At 38.0% G+C, this 23125-nt stretch overlaps 1 protein-coding gene across 6 annotated transcripts in view; it reads left to right on the forward strand.

Annotated features, from left to right (window-relative positions):
- Positions 1-861: 861 nt before the first annotated feature.
- The window catches only part of LOC101796734 (von Willebrand factor D and EGF domain-containing protein), a 179256-nt gene continuing 156992 nt past the window's right edge, over positions 862-23125 (forward strand). For 2 of the 6 annotated variants that reach the window (XM_072040487.1, XM_072040489.1), the window contains exon 1: positions 862-1250. In XM_072040487.1, the coding sequence (XP_071896588.1) occupies positions 1154-1250 (97 nt within the window). In that variant the 5' untranslated portion in view covers positions 862-1153. Of the gene's footprint in view, positions 1251-2096; positions 2930-23125 lie in introns of those variants that run through there. The other 4 variants (XR_011810468.1, XM_072040486.1, XM_072040484.1 and 1 more) reach the window with 3 other exon arrangements.

Genomic DNA, 23125 nt, shown 5'->3' on the forward strand with positions numbered 1-23125 from the left:
GTGGAATGTTTACAGACTTCTTTATTACTGTATCGTCAGGTAATTCACAATATCCTCACTTAAACAAGCAGACACAAAATAATCAAACTTGACAAGTCAAAGAAAAGGAGTGCTAGCAGGTATAGAAAACACTGAGCATTGGGTGGAGATACAATATATTCTAAATAAAACACCATGAATATCGGAGCATGTGATGCAAGAGCAAATTCTTCATATCATGCATTAAGCTGACAATATGCATTGCCTTACAATAAACATTCTTCAAAGTGCCATGCTATAGTAACGTGGCACTTTTCAAATGAGACAAAACTTGAGAAAAAACGTGATTGAGAAACATGAATGATTGAATTCTTTCACTGCCATTTGCTTCTATTTTCCATTTCTGTTATTATTGCTGGTGTGCCAACCTTCTGAAGCACACATCTCATTTCTCATGACGGGTTGACAGACCAAATGCTGCCACACTTTATTTTAGTAGCAAAGAACTGTTTTCTAAAATACCAGGCAATGATACATCAACCCAGGACACAAACCTGCAGGATTGCTGCTGGCGCTGCACAGAGCACTTTTGCAACAGGTTTGCATAAATGCAACCTCCAGGAACCTGAAGTGGGAAGCAAAGTACTTGCATACTTTTATTTTAACATTTTTACACTCCTCTCACATAAACATGATGTCAGATATGACTGCAATAATCTGAAGTCAGCGTTGTCTGCTTTGTTGGCGAGCAAGCGTGTTTGGTTTACAGCCCCGATTTCTCCAAGATCACCTGCTACCACCCATACTGGCTGTACACGCTGTTCTCACCCTCTGTGCGTGCGTGTGTGTGCGGGTGTGTTACGGGGTGTGTAAATCAGAGCAGCTGCACTGAAAGCAGCTGCAGGGACACATGCTCTCAGCTGCTCTGTGTGTGTGTGTGTGTGTGTGTGCTTTGTGTATAGCTGGAGGGCTTCCCTCTTGGAAATTCTGGGATTAATGACACATTAAGACCTCTCCAAGAGAGTGGATTGAAAGAAAAAAAAAAAAAAAAAGAAAAAAAAAAAGAAATCTGAAACAGGAAGGCAGTCTGATGACTTTTCCTGCAAAGTTTAGTACTTCAAAAGTTAACTTCTAAGCAACTGCAGATGCGTGGATAAAAGCTGTCTAGGACAATATGCAGCAGCCCTTACCTTTCCACCAGCATCTCCAACTTGTTGCCTACCTCTGCTGGATTCCCTTGTTGGCCATTAACAGTGAGTCAGCTCCATTAGGTAAGGATTTTTTACTTTTTAATTATTTGATAGTCATCTGGGGGACAGAGTTCATGTGCATTTTAAACTGAGATGATCTTGTTTACATTCACTATTGAATGTGGCTTAGAGAGAGGGCTATTATTAGAAAGCATCACCAAACTAGAATGGAAGTAAGGTTAAAATAAATAACTTCTAGGGTAATGAAGAAGGTCACAGTGATAACCAGGCATGCTTGTAGCAAAAAAATGTTTATTGTCCTTTAGAGGAGGTTTATGGTTATTGTTGTTGTTGTTGTTATTATTATTATTATTTTAAATAGAGAAATTGCAAACCTCTGAAGATTCCTTCTTCTTACCAGAAACTTTCAGGAGATTTAAAGAAGAATCATAATGTTTTCCCATAAATGGAATATATGAAATGAATCATAAAAGAAGAAAAAGCTTTAAAATCAGGATCTATTCCTCTAAGGAAAGAAGTGTATACACTGTATATCAGAGCACTATTATAGATTAGTTAATTACACATATAATAATACACAGCTATACGTATTATCTCTGGCAGTAAAAAGTTCATGAGTAATTTTTCTCCTACTGTATACATTAATTGTAAGGCTTGTTTCACTCCAGCATAGGGTTCGTAGAGGATATAGATTTTACATATATAGTAGTTTCTTTATGCAGCTTTATTAATCCACTGCAACGATATATTGAAAATCATGTTAGATGTTATTCAACTACTAAAAATGGAGTTAAAAAAAAAAAAAAACAAAACAAAAAAAAAAACAAAACAAAAAAACAGAACCCAAGAAAAGGCATAGGACCAAAGTGTAGTCCTGTCAATGATTATGGATATAGCCTCAGCGAACTCTGTGGAGGCACTCCCCCTTAAAGGAAATATGTTGCAATATTTTACAACATTTAATTCCAGTAGAGTTTCAGCTAGTTTTAGAAGTGATTGTCAGCCAGCACTCATTAGCTATATGAAGATAACACAATTTAAAGCACTCTTCATTTGAATATCAAAGGGTTACACAGAAAGGTTTGCAGGACTAAACACAAGGCAAATGACCTTATAGCCTTTATCTTCAAACAATGCCTTTAATTTCTAAAACCTTTTGAAGGGTTGCCAGTGTTATGGAGTGTAGCAGCTACTTATCTGATAGAACAAGCTTTTCATCAAGGGGAAATGACCTTTTAACTCCTAGTAACAAAGTAACTGCTTTTCCACTGTATTTTTGTTACTGAAGGCATTATTCTTAAACATACTTATTAAGGGGGGAATACAGAACGAGAATTAGAAAATAGCTTCCTGTCTCTTGTCTCTTAGGTGATGCAGAAGAATTCTTAAGACTTGCTCATTTTTTTTTCTCTCTTATTTTTTTTTCTTTCTTTCTTTCCATACTATGAACTCAAAGTAAAGGAAAACTGCTCAAAAAAGTTTACATTCTGACAGATTGTGCTGTGACATTATAAGGATATTAACAGAGCCATATGCTGTTTACTTTTGTACTCTGAGTATAACAAATCTACTAATCCCATAAGAATTTAACTATGAATAAGGAACGTCTGACCAAACAGCTTTTTGCAGATGCCTCATTAAGAGGGAGACAAAGATGATAAAGTCTTTTAAAGACCAAGGAAGAATTTTATCATCTTCTGCAGTCTTATGTTAGTGAATGAAGCCTTCAATGACTACAGGTATTCACATTATTTTGGGTTTTACGTATTTTCTTGTGACTGAAGAACATAAAAGGGTTAGCAATCACGTCCATAGCTGCTCTGTGGTAGAAGATTAAGTAAAGAATCAGGCGAAAAAGCAACTCAGTGACTCATAGATGTGGGAGGGCTGACACAACACGGCTTGTCAGACTTTTCTGAGATAACATTCTGTAAATAAGTCAATCAAAAGAAACAGACAATAGCTTTTTTTGGAGGTATTTTAGACAAAAGTATTTATCTTAAAATAGATATCTGCTTGCAACCACCATTGAGATGGAACTGCTCCCCATCCACTTTGGAGCCTTTGCATAGTGTGCTATTGGAAAAGTTTTGAATTTGGATATGAGTTTCATGTAAAGGCACAAACCTTCCATCAAAGCTCACAAAAGCTACTGGACTTACACTGCTGGGTGTTACATATATAGTAAAATCAGATGCAATTAATTGGTTCCAACTTCACTCCTGCGGATTTTCCTCAAATCTGAAACAGATAAGAAAAGATTTGAGTGTATCCTGAAGTGAAGGAAAAGGGGAAGAGAGAGGATGGCGAGGGCAGCATGGCTGGGTGCCTACAGCCGGTGGGAAAAGATATTACATTCTCAAATGAGCTGAATGATGAGATTAGGAAATAAATGAGAATAGTCTAACTTGAAAAAAAATATATTCAGTATATCTTGTAATGTTGTAAACCATAGTCCTACTTTTCCTATAAAAGTGAATTGAAAATCAGAGTATGTAATCTGCTTTCTGTACTACCCATGAGCAACCCATGATCTCACTTTTGAGCTTCTGGTGTAAAATCTGAGTGCCATGAATTTCAGTGCTTTAAACAAAAAAACTACTTGAGATGGGAATTAAGCAAAAACCTAGTTGAGCTGAGAAAATACTTCATCATGAGGATTTCAGATAGAGTATTTCAAACTATTTAGGAGCTTTCCCTGCCTCATACACCTGCTGCAGAAGTCAGCCCCCTGCTCAGACCCTAAATACCCCCTGCCACCAACATCCAAACCCCCAGCACTCCCCCAGTGCTCCCAGGCTCCTGTCATCCCCTGGCACTCCAAGCACAGGAGAGGTGCAAATACCCCCAGGGAAGCCCCAGGGCATTTGGCTTGGAAAGAGCTTGCTGGGATCAAGCTCTCCAACCATGAGTAGGCTTGGTCAGGGACATTCCAGCAACTTTAGAAATTACACTGGGATTATTCTGGCTCCATGTCTTCACTCTGTGCAAAGGACTTTTACAGCACTGTGCAAACAAAAAATATTCTGCCGAATGCTTTCCTACAGCAGTAAACTCAAGACACCATGGCCATGACAAATAAGCAGTAACAACAGCCAAAGGGAAAGGAACAACCTTTATAGCATGTTTTTCTTCTGTTACTATTCTTAATAATCAAAAACTGTTTACAGGGTAATATTTTATTTCTCTCTTATTTAGGTTTTTGTCAACATCAGGTTACTTCATTGGCCTTATTGCCTGGAATTAATCCAGTTTGTGTTCAGCTCGAGAGTGAAATCTGATTACATGCAGTCAAAGCAGAGTTAGTAGTGGGGGTTGTACAGCGATTCCTGTTTGCTGATAAATTTACATTCCTCTCCTTTTTACTTGAAAAATAATGGTGCTATCCTTACTGCAGGGATAGTTCTTTTATAAGGAAGGCAAAAATGTATGGCTGCTACCCTCTGAGGGTGAGGGAACCTTTTCCACTTTATAATGAAAATGTTTGTGACTCTCCTGCACAACATCAATACGTCCCCACTGGATTTTAGGACTTTGAGATTTGATAGAGAAACTATTTTTAGCTCACACATTTGCCTTCCAATCTGCTGATGAAAATTAATGGTTATTTTCAAAGTTATACAGGCTTACAAAACAGGTTTGGTATGAGAGGGTTGCCTTTCAAGGATTTGCCAATTCCCATTGACCTGCCAAATCTGTATGCTCTTTAAACTACTTAACAGCTATTTATTACTCTACCCTATACTAAAATCAAGGATCATTTTATTAGACACTGTTCATAACAGTGTAAGACATTCATGGGCAAAATGTTTACTTTAATGGTCCAGTTCTTCAAAGTTATTTTGTCTCCAAATGCCAAATACTAAGAGGTATTGCATACATCTAGCTTCCTTTGCAATCGATAGGAGCTGCAAGAAGTCAAGACAAATCAGTGTTTGTTCCTAAATTGACAAGACAAATTGCTGCAGAGAGGAAGCATCATCATTTTGTTTTACAGATAGGATAGAGATGTGAAGTGGCTCAAGGTCATGCAGAAAATCCTTTGGCAGAGCTGGGATGTGTACCAAGGCCTCAAGAGTCACAGCTCAGCCCTGTTAACTGCAGTACAGCTCATAACTGAAATAAAGGCCAATGTAGGAAATAGGAGCACAATAGAAATGCTGAACCCTCCTTCATCTTCTTTGTAAACTCAAGCAGCTGCACACACAAACTCTAAGGGACACAAAGTATTCCTGGTTGTATTCAAAGTTCTTGGCATTTCTCAGGTGACCATAACATGAAATTTCTCCCAAATCTCCTTTGATTTCAATCAGGAAAGGACCCAATAACTTCCAAAGTGCTATATGTATTTCAGCATACAGAATAATTGAAGACAAAAATAATTCCAGCACTAAATAACTTCATTAGAGACATATTTATTTATTTATTTATTTTTCTAGTTTTTTTTAGATCACATCTGTAGCCTAATAAAACATTTCTGGCTGCATTAGCAAGCTTTGGAAAGCACTGTTGAACGAAAGCTTTCCAATAGGTTTCCTACATTTTTTTTTGTAACAGACTTGCAGCTTCAAAAGTCTGAGAATATTGTGTGAGATACTATTTGGGGCTATTTAGTGGGTTTGTACCAAACCCCTTCAAATAATTTGCTGGGAAGTGTTCTGAAGGCAGTCAAACTTGGCTGATTTTTGTCTGCAAGCTTGTTTTCTTAGACATTCTTGTGTTTATTCTGACTTTTTGGCTACTTTGCTCCTGAGTCACTTCACAGGTAGAGGTTTAATGTTGGTTGTTGTTGATGCCCCAAAAGTGGATAGCCACAAAAATAAATGGTCTTTAATGCTTAGTTGACAACATGGCTTGTTCAATGCTTTTTAAGTTTTCACAAAGCAGCGCAGTTTGCTTTCAGTTATGACCTTTATTAATTTCATTGTGGCAGCTACACTATGTGTTTTGCACTGAATAGAAGTTATTTATGTTGAAACCTAACCAACAAAAAAAAAAGGATTAATTCAAGGAATATTTTTCATCTGACTTTGAAACACAAGTATAACCATGTGTTAGTGCATGCAATTGTTTGTACAGCTTTTCTGGAAAGAGTTTTGTGTGTTAAGCTCTTAGGAGATTTACTTAATGAATGTATGTACTCATTTGCTTCTTTCTGACACATATTATTTTGATTATTCCAAAGTCTATTACTTTGATTGCTGTATTCACACTGCATGGCATCCACGAAGCGCCACAAGGGAATATTCTACGTATTGAAAGGCAAAAAAATTGATTGCCTAATACAGTTGAGGGATTGTAGTAGTCTGCTCTGCTCCTTTTGCTGGTTTTATATTATTCATCGATTGAGAGCAAGTTTATCTTATTCCCCTATTTTGTTCACAAAGCAGATTCCATGAGCTGGATAGCAATTTATCTGCATACTGCAACAATGTAATGCATCTCGTGTGGTAGCTGAAGCATTTTACAACTCAACTGTCCCTTGACAGCTTTGTGTGTTGACAGTTACAGTAAATGGTCCCTCATGTAGTGTCTTTCTAATGCCTCATCAGCTCAGTAGCTCTTGCACTTTCCATGAACTGTTGGACACCCCAACTTTTCTTCTTCCTTATGCTAATAAGATATAGCATAACTGTTCATGTCCTGGACTCACAGTCTCACTTTGTTTTTTAAATAGCTGATCAAAATGCACTTGTGTTCACTACTCTCAGAAGGCAAGAAGTCTATGACTAAAACCTAGAAGACAACAAAATGATGAGAGAGGGAAAATCCCAAATAATTATAATAATGAACTTAGTGGCAAATGAGGAGAAAAGCTTGGGATCTGAACTAAACCATTCCTTTACAGAAAAGAGCCTGTATTATGTCAGCTCCTGGTTGTTTCTCATCTCATTTAAAATAGTATTTTACTGATGTTTGACTCTCATGCAAATTTTTCATGGGATTTTATCTCATTGGTTTTCTAGACACCTGTATGAAGAGAACGTTGAGATAAAACTTGGTCATTAGGTCATACATTAGCTAAGCTAACATTTTGTTATTAGTAATTTATTAATTTAAATTTTCTTTAGTAGTAACATTATTAGACCTCACTGCATTAGTCAGCTACGTTATTTTTGATCTGGTCCAACTATTGGAACAGGTAGACATGAAAACATCTTTCAGAGATTATTTTTAATAGTCTTCTTTGTCTTCCTCTGCCAATTATTTGCTTTATAATCAACTATGACTATGTTATAAAATTAGTTGACTGTGACCCAACCTCCCTCAATAACACAACGTAGAAACTTTGATTCACTCAGGCTACCTTATTGTCAGCTCTATTCTTTTCTTAATGGGTGAGAGAAAAATAAACAAACAAATAAATAAATAAATAAATATTCCCAAAACCATTTGGTCTGTTCTTTTAATAGATATTAAGATTAGGGCTGGCAACAAAGACATAAACAGGGTGAAATCTAATTAACTCCTTGTTTCTCTTTTGCAAGAAATACAAAGGAAATTGAGTCTATTTCCTACCCTGATGTAGTGGCAACTCAATTTTGAGTGCTAAATACATTTTCTCATTGTATACAAAGCAGTATAAAAGTAAAAGTAAAAGAAAGCTATCCTTCTAGCTTAGGTTGTACACAGCCACCACAAAAATTGTGTTTTTGTCCAGTGGAAAGTCTTCAAAGTGCCTGTGGGCACCTATACGTCATTACATTCCTGAAGTATTTAGCCTCTTTTTTTCCTACCATATCCTTTAAAAGTCTCACTCGCAATTGTTTAGTTTAGAAACCTTCCAATTTCACATAATTTTCAGTTATTTTCCTGAACTAGTTATTTCAATTCATCCTGTAGTGAAAATCCCTAACAAAGCACTGTGAATAGTCACTCTGGGAGAGCTGGAGCTGGGAGAGCTCTCCCATTCTGGAGCCAAGGTGCATTTTGTTCATCCTCCAGTGGTGGGACCTGCCAAAGCACATCTTGCAGAGGTAAAGGTCTGTTACAGCCTTACGATATGGCTCCAGAGAAGGCATCAAAGACTATGGCCCTGGGGAAGCAGGCTGGGATGTAGAGGGCTGAATTTCAGTTTAATCCCTGACCTTCACATGTGCTTGTGTAAGGGCATAAAGCCTGAAGATACAGGTGTTCTTCAGTGTAGCTGTGTCTGAGCTGCAGACTGTAATCCCAGCACGAGCTATACATCTCCCAGAGGAATTTTACAACTATTTTCTCCTCTTGCCATGATCACTGCCTTGCAATACAAATAGCTTTAACATAAATCATCAATCTACTACTCACCTCCTTTCTTTCTTCTTAATTTTTTGCATTTTTTTTTCCCAATAACTGATATTCTAGTCAGGAAAATCACCCACAGTTATTCTTGCTGTTTCATAATGTCTCTTTCCCACAAACATTTCTTGTTCTGTTTCCTATTACTTGCACTCCTTGCATGGGTGTGTAGATGCTTTCTCTCATTAATACACTGCTGACAATATTATTCATCTGCTGTTTCAAAACAACTTCATCTTCTGTCTTAGGGCTGAACCTGAAGGTTGCCACCTGAGAATACAGAGTACCCTCATTAAGAGCTGTTGGGATGTGAGGGGACCAGGACCTGGTGCCTTGTCCCTTTTCAACCCTCTCAGCTCCAAGGATCTGGCACAGAATCACATAAACACTCATGAGGTCCAGAAACTGTTCTGTTAGGAGCTCCTTTAGCACTCAGAAAGGTTGATGGCAGGGACACTAAACAGTACTTGTATATACAAAGATTAACGGGAAAACAAGCTGTCTTCCCAAGTCTGGCTTTTATGCTGTTGGTGTATTTTTATTTTATATTCTTTAAGACCCTTGAAGCAGGCAACTTTATTCTGGCTTCTTTTAAACATGTTTGCTGAGAAATCTTTGCTTGGTAATGGTGCACAAGTTTTTTGAAGAACCCTTAGTGAGGTTCTCAGGTTTAAAACTGGCCATCATGTAAGGATAAGCCTTGCCTTTGACAACCTTAACATATGCTAATACTTACATTGCTTTCAGTGTGGCTAAACTGAACATAAAGTTAAAACGTGGCAATCCTGCAAAAAGGTAACATAGATGGCTACGTGTGTACATAATCACTGAAAACGTTGTGGGCACCACTGTTACCAGTACTTCATGTGATTATTGCTAAAATCAGTGTGCTGTAGAAATGCTGAAAGGAATGATAAAGGTCACAATAAATAGCCCTCACAAACTGGATTTTTGCTTCTGAATTTTACCCCAGGCTCACAGTTGGTACAGCCCAATTCTACACTGTGATCTTCTGCATAGCAGTGTACAGACTAGGACTTCCAAAGATAAACTTCTTCAGGCTGAGTAACTTCTGTTCATTCACTCAGAAACAGGTTGGATTTTTTTTTTCTTTTTTTTTTTTTTTCTTTTTCTATCTGATTGCTTTAACAATTGAAAACAATTTAAAAATTTACTTTCCCACTGAGACAAAACTGGGAGAAACCCAAAGTGTTAACTGATAGCCTTATGTTTTGTTAATCACTTCCAACAGAAAAGATGTTGTGTTTTAGTATACAAGAGCTGAATCAATCTCTTCTGTCACAGACAAGTGCCCTCAGAACTGGTCTATCGATTATGCCAGGGGAGAATATCTTTAGGTCTCTTACTTAAGCTGTTTCACTTTCTATTAGTAATTAAATACATCTTAGAATGAGGGCTTGGATGCCAGCCACCTATGTCTTTGTCTACTGTAAAGGTGCAAGTAGCTCTAATGGACCAAAAGTTCATTCATTCTCTAACAACTATACTTTTATGTATAGTTGCTATTAAAGAAAAGAAAAAAAAAAAAAGCGTATGGATCTTCTCAAATTGTGTACATTTCTATGAACACTTTCACTGACAGCATTTTAAATAACCAGCACTTTAAGTTGTTGACCAGCTCAAACCCATGCTTACATTTTTTAGAAGAATGAACAAACTAAGTAGAAGGGACATTAAATTTCAATATTATCATATTTCAGTGATATATGTTTATGAGACCCCTGCAATGCACAAAGAAAATTTTTATAACATTTTGTGCTTATGAAGCAATGTTCTAACACTTTGGTTTTCAATCTTTTTTTTTTTTTTTTAATCAAAGGTCATCTTCTCGAAAACAAAAGCCATGGAGTACCCTGTAACATCTATTGTTTTGTGTTTAAGAGAGGGCATAGGGAAACTGGGTATTTTACATTCAGATAAACACAAGTTAATTTATTTTTACAAAAACCCTAATTTCACTGAAGGCAAAAGAGTCCTTAATTTAGGAAAGTTCAATTAAAACCTGGAGCTGGGGGCAGCAGGTACCCACCAGAGTACAGCAGGCAGCTAAATGGTGAGGTATTTGAATAAATTCTGTGTATAAAGGGCTGGAGGCTGTTGTGCTTTTTGTTGCATGAACTGCTGCATTTAACCTCTTCAAGGCCTTGGGCCTGCTCCTTAAAACCACCTTAATTTCTTAAAGTGTTGTCTAGAGCTAAAGTGCTCTGCTAGCTGCTGCCATGCTTTTCCATTCTTGCAGAAATTATAGTTTTATATAGTTTGATTTTAAGAGTGCATTCTGGCATCCATTTGGGGAAAAGGCACTATATAAAAGCAAAATCAATATGAGGGACAGTTATATTTCCTGAGCTTTTTCATTAGCTATAAAATATATACATTCAGAGGGGGGTGGCAGGGAGAGAGAACAATGTTGGTTTTACTTACACCGAAGGAGACAAGACAAAGCATGGAAGAATATGTATTGCTCTTCACTGGCAGGAGAGCTAACCTGGCATTTTTGTAGGGCATAAGCAGGTCTCTGCTCTTATTACTTCCAAATGCTCCTACAAGGCAACAACCTCTCCTGTGATGGGCATAAAACTACTGGAAAAATGCACAAGTACATGCGTTTTGTTAAATGAGGTGTTGCTTGGGTTGTTCTCTGTTTTCACTTAAGTCAAACTGACCACGGGCTGAATATTCACAGGGAAGCTTTGCCTTTGCACATCTCTAAGAAGGAATAGAAGAGGACAGAGAGCAAGAAAATAATGCTGAGTGAAACTCTTCCTGTAATGCTGCTGAATTCCACCTGTGCTATCTTTATTCACTTCCCCCAAAGCATTGCAAAATATTCTTTTTTTTTCTACCTGAGCAGGCTGTCCTTTTGGAAAAATCTCTGGCCACCTCACACAATATATTTTCTAAGATATGCAAGCACAGAGAAGAACAAATCCTGAAAAAAAAAAAAAAAAAAAGGTAATATATTATTCAGTAATTAGAAACTGTAAGATATTGCAGTCAATTTTTAACCCCCCAAATCATCACTGCTTTGTATAAGTCCAGCTGAAAAATTAAAACTCATAGTGCCACATTAGCAAGCCTTCTAACACAGGTTACTAAACCAGAAGAGCTAGCATCTTATTTTAGCTTGGAGTAAAATTTCACCTCACAGTGTCTTTTCAGCATCACCATGCAATTATGTGAGAGGGAAATTGCACACAAGCCTTTTTTTCTCTTTTTAACATGGGCATGCTATAATACCTTTTTCATTAGTAGGAAATACCTGCTGTCTGTAGAAAAATAATTTGTCTTGGTTTTGGAAAACTAAATTATCCCTTATAAAAGATTAGCTGAAAAGCACTGGCTAAACTTCTAAGCATTTGAGATTAAATACAAAGTTTTTTTTTCTTTCTGGTGACCTAGCAATCTATGTAGTGAGTTCAAAAGTGAACCCAACAATTTATTTATTTCTGAAACTCAGATAAGGCATCTGAAAGATTTTATCAATGTGATTTTGCCATAATTCAGGGAAATGTGAAATAAAAACCCAGAAAAGTTATCAGCATGCTATTGTCCATTTGAAACCCAAGTGAAGCTTCAAAGCAATGTGTGAGTTGGCAGTAACAGCACCTGTCATTAGAATAGCATTTGTAGGACAATTGATGTGTAAGATCTTTCTGTTGGGTTTAACACACCACTTACACTGTGTGGCCATCATCTAGGAGCTTCACACACACCTTCCTGTGTGTTTCTATTTGCATTAAGCTCACAGTTTTGTTATTCACAGAAACTTCCACCCTGTTTTCGCTTCTTTTAGGGCTTTCAGTGAGGTAAGACAGTGAAGCAAATGATGGTTGGACTGCAACACCAGGAAAAAACAGACATTAAGGGGAATTTCATTTTTATTATCACAGATATCTGGCATACAGATCAAAACTTATTTCAAACCCGTTTCACGAAGGTGCATCAGAAAGATGTCTCTCTCCCTGTTGCACAACCATTATATTACATGACTGCGAGGCGTAGCTTGTTGAACATGTAATTTCATCATGAGAGAGTGCCCCTTGCTGTGCGTGAGCTGCTGCATTATAGGAAAGGCTTGGATTAAAAAGAACAAGCCTCCAGCTAACATTGCCCTGCTCCTGCAATTGTACAGTCTCTCTCATAAAAATAAGAGACATTTGTCCACCAGATTCATTCCTCTTGCTTTAATACATAAGATGAGATTTTGTAAAATGTTTCGGTGTTGTCATGCCATCCATCACCATCCCAGGACATTCTTTTTCTGCCTCCTGCCCAGAGCTTGCCCCATCCCAACATGTTCTATTTTCAGCACATGCTCAGTGTTTTCCTGGGCAGCGTGGGAGCTTGGACATTTTGTCCCCCTCAGTACCCCTTTTTCCTGGGGGAAGGTGCAGGAAAGAATTTCTTGTTTCATCTCTAAATGTAACAACAAGGAAAAACTTCACACTTCTTGCAGTCCTTTTACATGTCTCGGTATTCTGCTTAAATAACTGAATGCAACAAACAAAATGAAAGAATATGCCTAATTTCTTACATACGGATCTCATATTATGAACTCTGCAGTACCATGTTAAATTCAAGGTCAATAGTCCTATCCATTTCTGCTGATTTTCACCAGGAATATGGCAGTCACACAGAGATGACAGTTTGGCTTATTTTTATACCTTAAGAGATGCCCTGAATCCTATTTTCATTAAAAAACAAAAAAAAAATAAACAAAAAAAACCACACACACACACAAAAACCACACCTAAAATCTAGGCCAGTCTTACATCACAACTTCCCTTTGCATGTTTCTTCATTGCTTTTTCCAAAACAAACCATAGAAAAATAACATTCACCATCTGAACATTTTGACTGCTAAAGTGAGAGGCAAGAAAACTTCCCTTCTGTTTTTATAACAGAAAGATTTATCACAATTTGCTAAATTCTGAAGTGATTAAGTCATGCTAAAGAAATAACTAAAACAAGGGTTTGATTTCTGGCTTCTGAAGTTTTATACTTGGTTGAAGAACATGTGTTTTGATTTTAAATGTGATAATATTTCTTCAGTATAATAAAAATATTGTTCTCTTTCCACAGCTGGTCAGAGAGAAGTCAAAATATGTACAAAAGAAATGCAAGCAGAATTTGGCTCAATATAAAGATTGATAATGTAACCACCAAAAAAAAAAAAAAAAAAAAAAAAAAAAGGCTTTTTTATCATCATAAGTCTCTCCTGCTTTTTTTTATAGTTTTCATTGAGCAAAACAATCCATCATACTTGAACTTCATGCACATTCCAGAAGCCAACAGTTAATACAAGTCAATTTTTAATTATGGTATTTTCACAAAACCTACAATTTATTTCCTGATTTGGTAAAACACTTTAAGTAGAAAGTCATTGATATAAATTGTGTAAATCTCAAGTGGCTCCAAAGCCATTAATTTGACTGGATTTCATAGTGAAACGTAATATAGCAATAACCCACTGGCTCTCCATCGGACATCACAAAGCAACAAAAATGCTTACAATAGTGATAAACAATTACAATAGTGATAAACAATGGGAAATTAAATTTCTGTTGTAAAAGAAAAGACGTTTAACCTCTTAAATAAATTGTCCATTGAGTTCAGAATACCTCTTATAGTCTTAGATTTAGGGCCAAAAAAATTGGATCTGACATCTTCCGTCAACTCTAAAAAAGACAATAACAAATGTAATCAGCTATAGCTCCTTGCAGAGAGCAAAGAATCCTGACTCCAAAATGTTGGTCTTTCAAGTCAGCTGAGCTTGCCCCTATCCCATTCCTACAGTATATCCTGTAGTCAGGAGTGGAGGGGAATCAGCGAGGAGAACTGAGAGCAAGTTGTCCCTTGGTCACTGTGGTCTCCTGCCATTTTGCAACAGTCCTTTCTGTTTCAGAGGAAAACCCAGAAAGTTTATTGTGTCCAACCTCCCCCAAATGGCTTTTCACTGCTAGAGTCCAAAGGCTGCAGAGCTGCTGAGAAGGTGGTACCCATCTTTCCCTCTTTCTCCCATCACTGCTCTTCACCCAGGGTCAGCCCAGAAAGGGCTCCCTGAAGCCTTGAAGGCACTCTCTCCTCTCCAAGCCCTACATCTGCTTCACTCAGTGAAGCTGGTTCATGTAGTCCTGCTTTAAAACTATTTTTTTTTTTTTTTTTTGGTTTTCCACCAGCTGTTCTCCCTTTTGGTGGCCTCCTTAGTCCTTTCCAGCTGCTATCTCTTTAGGCACAGCTGTGCTGGGTCTGTTCTCATCTGCTGGTAACAACCTTTGCTTCATTTGTGTGCTTGGATGTTGTCTGTGTCTTTATGGTCTTAATGCTGTTAAAATACTGTTGAAGGATTCTTCACTCAGCATTTCATCTTCCTCTCTTCATTTAGAAGGGAGTTAACATTACTGCCTGGGTCAAAGTCTACGTGGACTAACATCACCCAAGTTTTACAGACCAAAAAAGAGGAGCTGTTAGAAGGCAAAATATCCTGTCTGTTAAGCCTTTCCTGCTTCTCTTGCTTTCTGTACGTTTTCTTTCACTTTATGAAAGTTTGTGCAGGAGACCAGCAGGTAACATGAAGAAATTACAGCAGTTTAGGATGTTTGTTAAAATGCAGTTGCAGAGTACAAGAAGATTTCTTAAAAAAGACATGATGACTGAGGGAAAGAATCAAACCAGATACTAATTCCTGCCTTCAGAAATTTTTTTTTGTCCCCTTCCTAGGGGACAATTCCCACACACTCCATTCTTTCTTTAGCTCTTGAAATTCTTTCTCCTTCCATTTACACAGTAAGATATACAGCCAGTACTTCAGTTCATATTTTTTGAACTTCAGATGTTCTTTCCCATATTAAAACATCTCACCGGCAAACGCATATCCCTATTTATACTTTTTATATTAACTCAGTTACACAGTGGCAATAAAACTCCATAATAAGAAATAAGAGCTCTCATTGCACATTCACGAAGCCCTCCAAAGAACAGAAGAAGAACAGACCGTAAGTCTCATAAATCCAGCTTAATTTATTCATAGTGAGAGTCTACAAATCAGACATTTTTATATTCCATGATATTTATGTTAAGATATTGAATGTACTAAAAAAAATCCCAACAATAATTCAATGATTGATGATAAAATAGCAAAATAGATAATAGCTTTTTTTTTTTTTTTTTTTTCATCAAAAAATGAAATACTGTAAACATTAATTTGGCTTGTAGGCATTAAATCAAATCTGTGGTGGGTGAGGGCAAGGCTAGCATTTCAAAACTTCCAGATCTCTCTAATCCTCTGAACCAGAACCTTTAAACATCTCTGCTTCAATAGAGGCACTAATATGCATATATTTTCCTTTTGTCAAACATTAACCTGTGGGGGTTACACACTCATTTTTATTTTTATTTTTATTATTTATTTATTTATTTATTTATTTTTTCTCTAGGAGGTTTTTAGGTGTTATATCCAAAATAGAAAGAAAGAGAAAGGGTATAATCTGCTAGTGGTGTCAGTTCTATGTGATTGGGTGTATCTTGGTTTCCTTCAGGTTCATGGGAAGAGGATGTGTTTTGGTCCCACCCACAAGGTATACTGGAAAAAGGATGTGGCAAAAGCCACCCTGTGGGTGTCCGTTAGTTACATTATAAAGGCCTCTTCTGTGTGAACCATTGCTCTTGCTCAGTCTAAGACCAGCATGAAAACTGTTTTCAACTATTAGAGGCCACCACGAAAACTCTTTGAGAACAAGGATTTTTGTTCAAGCCATCTAGATCTGTATGTTTCTGTAGGTAGAAATTCCCTATTTGCCACCCTAAACGTGTTCAGAGATGTTGCTGCAATAGTGGATGCTCTCACAACATTGTTCTTTAGCCTCCAGAGTTCCCTTCCCCCTGATAACAGCAACATAAAATGCCTCCTCAGTGTCCCTTTTGCTACTCTCAGCAAATTAATTTTAATCTCTACTTACAAAGCAAGCTCTTCATTCCCCTGATTACCCTAATAGCCATTCCCTCTGCTTGTGCAAATCTGAACAAGTATGCAGGGATCCAAAAGAGGTCTATACTGTGGCATTAATGTAACTGTTGCTCTACTGTATTCTTAGCACTCAGAGTACCTTTTCACACTAGAGTGAAAACAGTTTTCTTGCAATCAGACAGTACATCCTGGTCTTTCTCCTTCGCTTACTGACCCTTTTCTATTGTTATTTCTCCTGATTGCTAATGTACTGCTCTGCCCTGAAAGTATGCAAGTCTCATTTGTATGTGAACAGGAGTTGAAAGGGTCTTCGGTGATAATTCTAGATAACAGAATATAAGATCTTTGCATACTCAGCTCAATGGTATTTGTTAAAGAAAGGAGGCAAATGAATGTGCAGCAAAAAGGAAAATTCTGTAACTCAGCTAGAAAGGTAAAAAGGAAGAATCCAGTAAATATCAGTCTTTTGAGATAATGGCTTTCACTGTTCAACTATTCTTCACCAGTTCCTTATTTAAAACCTCTGTGGCACACATTTATGAGAGAGAATTTGACCTGCAGAGCCTCATAGGAGAAAGCCAGGTATGCTGTAGGTCTGCTTTTCAGTCTCCAGTTATGAATGCTTTCTGCTGATCATCTAGATTAGAAATTAAGCTAACAGGACTTTCCTACCCTGAAGAAAGGTTCTGTTTTATGGTATTTCTGCTTATAGAACCTATTACTCCTGTTTAAATTTGTTCAATTGTGTGTTGAGGTCAATTTGCTCCAAGGATAAAATGGCCAACGTTGCAAAATTTGCTCTTGTGTGATTTCAGTGTGATTATGAAATTCTCTAGCTACTTTCAGGAATTCCCACACAGACAAATATTTTTGCCTTGCTCCTTCCCATTTAAGTCCTTGTGAAATACCTTAACACTGTAAATGCAAATGCAGACCAGGCTGATTCCTGCCTCACAGCAGCTTACAAAGCTGATGGTGAATAACATGCAACACTGCCAAAGCCCATCTGTTTTTCCTGCCTCCTCCTCCCAGAAGAATGTGCAGTCTACATATCTTGGTGGGACCAAATCCTATTCCATTCTTCATAGTTACAGAAGGATTTTCTAAATAGAGATGCATGGGCCTTGAAGAAGAAATGTGGCAATTCCATAGCCCTGATGGATTCAGTCCCTTGTTGTGCATGATACAGAAAAGTTGTGCAAGATAGACACATGTTTGAATCAAGTGGCCATTTTCATGAGTGGAAGGAACAAGTACATAGATACTTATTTTATCCAAGCCCTGTAAGAAGAGATTAAAATTATTTATTGCTGTTTGGTGTCTGCAGAGAGTCAGTGTTGCTCTCACTCACTAATGATGCACTGATGTTCATGCTTTATTTCAGTCTTCAGCAAGCTCTCACAATTAACATAAAGAGAGTAATATTTATGCATTAGTTTCTTTATTTGACTTAGGGAAGCAGATGAATAAAACTAAATACATGTCAACTGTTAAAATGTGGAACTTAATATGTTTATGGAAACAGGCAAGGGAAGTTTTAATTGCATACAGAAAGATTTCAAGATCACTGAGATCACGTCCATCTGATACTGATGACTTCAGTTTCCCATATCAGACCACAGAATTTACAGCCAGACACAGCACCCATTTTGCTTAGATTATTTCTTATGAGCAGTAATGACCAGTAATGAAGCAGCCAAAAACCCAGGTGGCACTCCTGAAAATGCACATTTTAGAGCCTTGAGACCTGATCCTGCAGCTGCCAGCTTCACCCTGTGAAAACCATTAGCAGCTGGCTTCACGTCTAGAAAAAGAAAATGAAATATGCTGCATTTTCACGGCCATCAATCAGCAGATGCAGTGCCAGGAAAGCTTCATAACTATGCAGATATTGCCAATTGACATTACAAAAAATATTCCTTTCAGGAGAGAAACACGGAAGGAAGAAAAACAACAAACAAACAAACAAAAAGCCAGTCTCAAAGCATACTTGCGTGCATGGGGCAGTGATTCCTTTCTTATTGAGAGGGGTGGGGACTGAGACTAGGAAGCACCTCCACTTTCAGAGGCAGCAGCACTCACCCTAGTACCCAGGGACAGAGGTGAGAGCAGGAGAGTGCTCCTCTGCAGGTCAGCTTGACTCCAGACTAACTTTGCTTGCTGTTAAATCTGCTGCTCTTACCAGGCAGAAAGTTCTGAGAGTAGACGACCTTAAAATGAAAATAAAGTTGGGAAAACTAAGATTTATATGATAGATGCAGGCAAACGCCATGGGGAACAATACAAAAATATAAATAAACAAGAGAGTTTGGTTTTTGTTGCTGCTGTTGTTGTTAGGGTATTTCGTTTGTTTGTTCTTCATGTTCTGCAAAATGACTGAAAACCATCAGAAGCATCACTGATCTTAAATGTTATATTTCCAAAGATTTGTCTGGATATACCCCTTTTTATTATCTTTACTGACTTCCTGACAGAGATGCTGAAATGTCTGGCATGACTCATGCTGTGAGCAATCCTTTTGTGAGAACTGAATGAAAACAGACTGATAACAAGGGCAATTTCATTAAAAAAAAAGGCAAAAAAAAAAAAAAAAAAAAGCTACATGACTGGTTACATGGGATGTTATTGAAATCATGCATGCAGAATGTTAACACTATCTTATTGTTTTAGATCGTGTTTTCCATGGCTCAGGAGAAAGTATCTTTGTCAGCTCAGTGGAGAAAGGTTGGAGATGATTGAAGTAAAACAGCAGGAGGAGGCTGATATGATTAAGTCACATAGCCAACTGCCCATGTATAACACAGTAATGGAGGTGAAAGTAGAGGGCAAACTAAAATTAAGTCGAAAGGACACAGGAGACAAAAGGCTACACATATAGGACAAGGATAGGGTGTGCAATGAGCTGATTTGTATAGCAGGCAGAGTGCAAAATTTTCATGCCCTGTTTTTTAGATATTTCTTGTTAATATTGATACAGATGCAGTATTAACTTGTGCTGGAATGGACAATCTCCTTAGTGAACACGCATAGAGACAGACATGTTTAATTAATTTTGCAGTCTTGGGTAGACAGGTCAGAAAACAACCCATGAGTAAAATCCTCAGCAGTCAGATTGGACAACAGGAGGAAAAAAAAAAAAAAAAAAGAAGATTTGGGAGAAAAGCAGGGTCAGCTCTGGACCCGCTCTGGAGATTATTCACACTTCTTCAGCAGAAAATGAAGTCTTAATTTTGCTAGAAGCCACCAGGTAAGAGTTTCATTACTGTAGGAAATCTCGGATGTTACAAAGCCAGCATAGCCTAAATTGTTCCCTCTGGGCAGGACGATGCTAGATACAAGTTGTGGAACAACCAGTGATACGATCCATAGGGCAACCAGGGTGTCAGCACTGCAGTGCTCTCTAAGGAAGAAATGATCCATAAAAAGTCATTAGAAACTTCTGCAGTTTGGAGCAAAGGTTGCAGTGGGTCACATCATGTCAGGCTGGCATTGGGTCCCCAGTAATCTCAAGCAAATGAGCTGGGAAAACAGAGAGCTTGCAGACATGACTTTTGGCAGCCAACTTCATGGCACTGTTTCATCTTTTCTTGGTGCTGTTTCAGCTTAAGGCCTTGGTTCAATTCAAAATAATTTCACCGATAGTTTGCATCATTGTGTACACTCACTAAGAGCTGTGCAATACATGATTATTAACCCTAATGTTTCCTGAAGACAGCAAGACCACTTGGTAGTCACCAGACACTCATGTAGTCACCAGACACTACAGAAGGAGGTGATAGGAATTCCTATAAATTTATGTAGTTACTAAGAGCACATGATTCTCTGTCTGTGGGTAAGGAACCACAAAAACAGAGAAGAGTAACAGGCTGCTGGTTACCATCTCAGGGAGGAGGGATCTAATTTCTTCCAAGGCAAGGAAGCACTCTGTGCCTTGGAGAAGCTGACGGGACACTGTCCAGCAGTTGAGCTGAAGCAAATATTTTACCTTCTTTCCATTGGCACACAAAGTTGTGATGGGAAACACTCACAAAACAGGAAACCCCAGAGCCAAGGTTGTTTGTGCCACCTTAATTTGCTCCTTGTGCTTGGAAATTACAATTCAGTCTCTGCAGAATGATCATGCACTGAGTTGCTCAAGGACTTGTGCTTCCTTCAGTGCCCAGGATAGATGGTGCTCAATTACTGAGTCAGTAGTTCGTGTCTTTCTTATTTGTGAGCATGTGGCTCTAATGCGTGTATGCCACAAAATAGCAAAACCCATCTTGGAAGTGCCATTCATTTCCTGATAGGCTTTTTCCTTCTTTATTATAGTAACTGGGTGCTTAATGCACTGTCATTAATTTACCTTCACAGCTGGTGTGGGGTGAAGGGCAAATACTATTAATGTTATCAAAGCAAAAAGAAGTAGTGGAGGTCTATTAACAGGAAAGGAGAGTAAATAAAATAACGTAGGGAATACCAATGCATTCAAAGTCAACACATTCAAAGTTGTGTCAGTTTTCTTATAAAAATATATATATATATATAAAAAATAATTTTGATCAGATATCTAGTACAGTTAATTTTAAGAAGTTAATAGGAGTATAAGACAGAAAAAGGAAAAACAGCTAAAAATGGGTATAACCAGGTTGGCAGTAACTGATGAATCTACCCTGAGTAATAGTCAAATCTATCTGAATCATTAAAAATTGCCTTCAAAAATTTATGGAGTACCTCTGAGATCCAAAGAAGGACAAAGACAGAAGCACAAATTCAGTACTTAATAACAAAAAGTGAAGAAAGGATGATGAGGAACTTAAAAACCAGGCAGTCTACCTTCAATGCAGGTTCCTAATGACTCACAACTTGCAGAGTTATTAGGCAAAATTAACAAGAATAAAATTTGTTACTGAGGGTAGTGCACATAAAGCACACCAACTCATTAGACCTGTGCACTTGGACTTGAGAGGCCACAGCTGGAGATCTATGTCTAATTCTGATCATCAAATAAAGCTGGAAAAATTGGGTTCAGTTCAGAAAAGGAGCAACAAAGCTAACAAGAGGCCTGAAAATGTGACCTACAAAGACAGTTAAAAGAAATAGGCTTGTTTATCTTAGGGAAGACAGCACAGAAAAAAGGCAGCATTTAGTTTTACAATATGTGGAGGAGAGAAGGTAGTCGTGGGTTACTTGCTATGTCTGTAGACAGCAGAGGAAGAGAGAGACCAACCTGATCTTGACACAGATACAGGGTAGATCTTTTCTAACCATGAAGAGAGGTAAGCATTGGGACACCTCATCCACAAAATTGTATTCTCCTGCAGCTGAGAAGGGGATAGGCAAACCCCTGCGGTGGGTGGATGAGCAATGCTAAATCCTGCCTCAGCACAGGGGAAAGTCAGGAGATGGGGAAAGCCAGCGTGGATGATTAAGAACAGATTGTACCGTATGAACTGACTGGCTTCTCTGAGAGTGCTGCTGGTCTAGTGAATAAAGGGCAGGTGTGAGGTGGGATGTACCCTGGTTTTGCTACCATCTTCAGGCCAACATGCGAATCATTTTAGGGACAGGGAAATGGGGCTAAAATTGTTCCATCCACGGAGATGTCTGACATCTGAATACTGAATATCCCAACGGGGAGTTGAGCAGAAACCTGCTCTCCCCTTTCATGAAAAATATAGACTTTTCACTCTTTTACTCTGGAATGAAACCCAAACCCTTTGAAATCTTTAGTACCAGCACTTAGAGAAGTAAAGGGACAAAGCTCCTCTAGTGTCCCTCTCCCCTTGCTGATCCCCTAATAGCCGTCAGCCTGGGAGATAACGGCATTAATTTGGGAAATTTTGCTGGGGTTGACTCAGAGTGGAGACTGAACCTCTCATTTTACAGTCTCTCATGTGCTTTGATCATTCCAAAGTGAAGAGCTTCCTCCCCTTTCTTTCCTCCCCCTTTTATTTTCCTCCAGTAACTCCATCCTAAAAATCACACAACCACAACTTCAGTGGAAAAATACACTTCTGTGAAAATCTCAGCTGCACCAAGTCAACATTTTCCAATAGAAAAATTGTTCATCAGAAAGCTTGCAGCCAGCTCCAATATCAAGATCACAGCAGCAGCTAAGCTTTAAGTCTCTGCATATCAGGGTTGTCAATCAGGAACAAGGAGCACAGAAGTAATGATCACCTCTGACATGGCTGGAGTGACTTATCCGGTGTGACATAGGCCCCATGGCAGCCATATCAATCAGCTCCTCAGGGCAGCTTTCTTAGAGTCTTTTTTTGCTTTGAAACATCAATATTAGCTAACGTTTTTAAACGCTGTCATCTGTTTCAGTCAATCTTACTCTTCATAAATTAAGTCTCTTTCTATTGGCAAAACTGGAGGTTATTTGATATTATCAAGCATCAAGAGAACAACTGTATGAAGGAACGGCATCCTTTCCCTTGCTACTTATATTTGCTTGTCAGAGAAATATGTGTGGTGGCAGAATATTCACCTCCATCCCAGCAAGACAGTCAGAAAAAGTTCTGATGCCCCAGTCCAATACAAAACATCTCTTAGCTGCTTTAAAAAGTTTAACTTTCAAAATATACACATGATCAGAGATTGGATTTTTTAGGTAGTTTGATCTTGCTACCCGACTTTCTACTTATTTTTTCCTCCTTCATAACATTTGGATTATTTAGAT

The sequence above is a fragment of the Anas platyrhynchos genome, chromosome 7, assembly GCF_047663525.1.
Source record: "Anas platyrhynchos isolate ZD024472 breed Pekin duck chromosome 7, IASCAAS_PekinDuck_T2T, whole genome shotgun sequence".
In the NCBI taxonomy this organism is placed as follows: domain Eukaryota; kingdom Metazoa; phylum Chordata; class Aves; order Anseriformes; family Anatidae; genus Anas; species Anas platyrhynchos.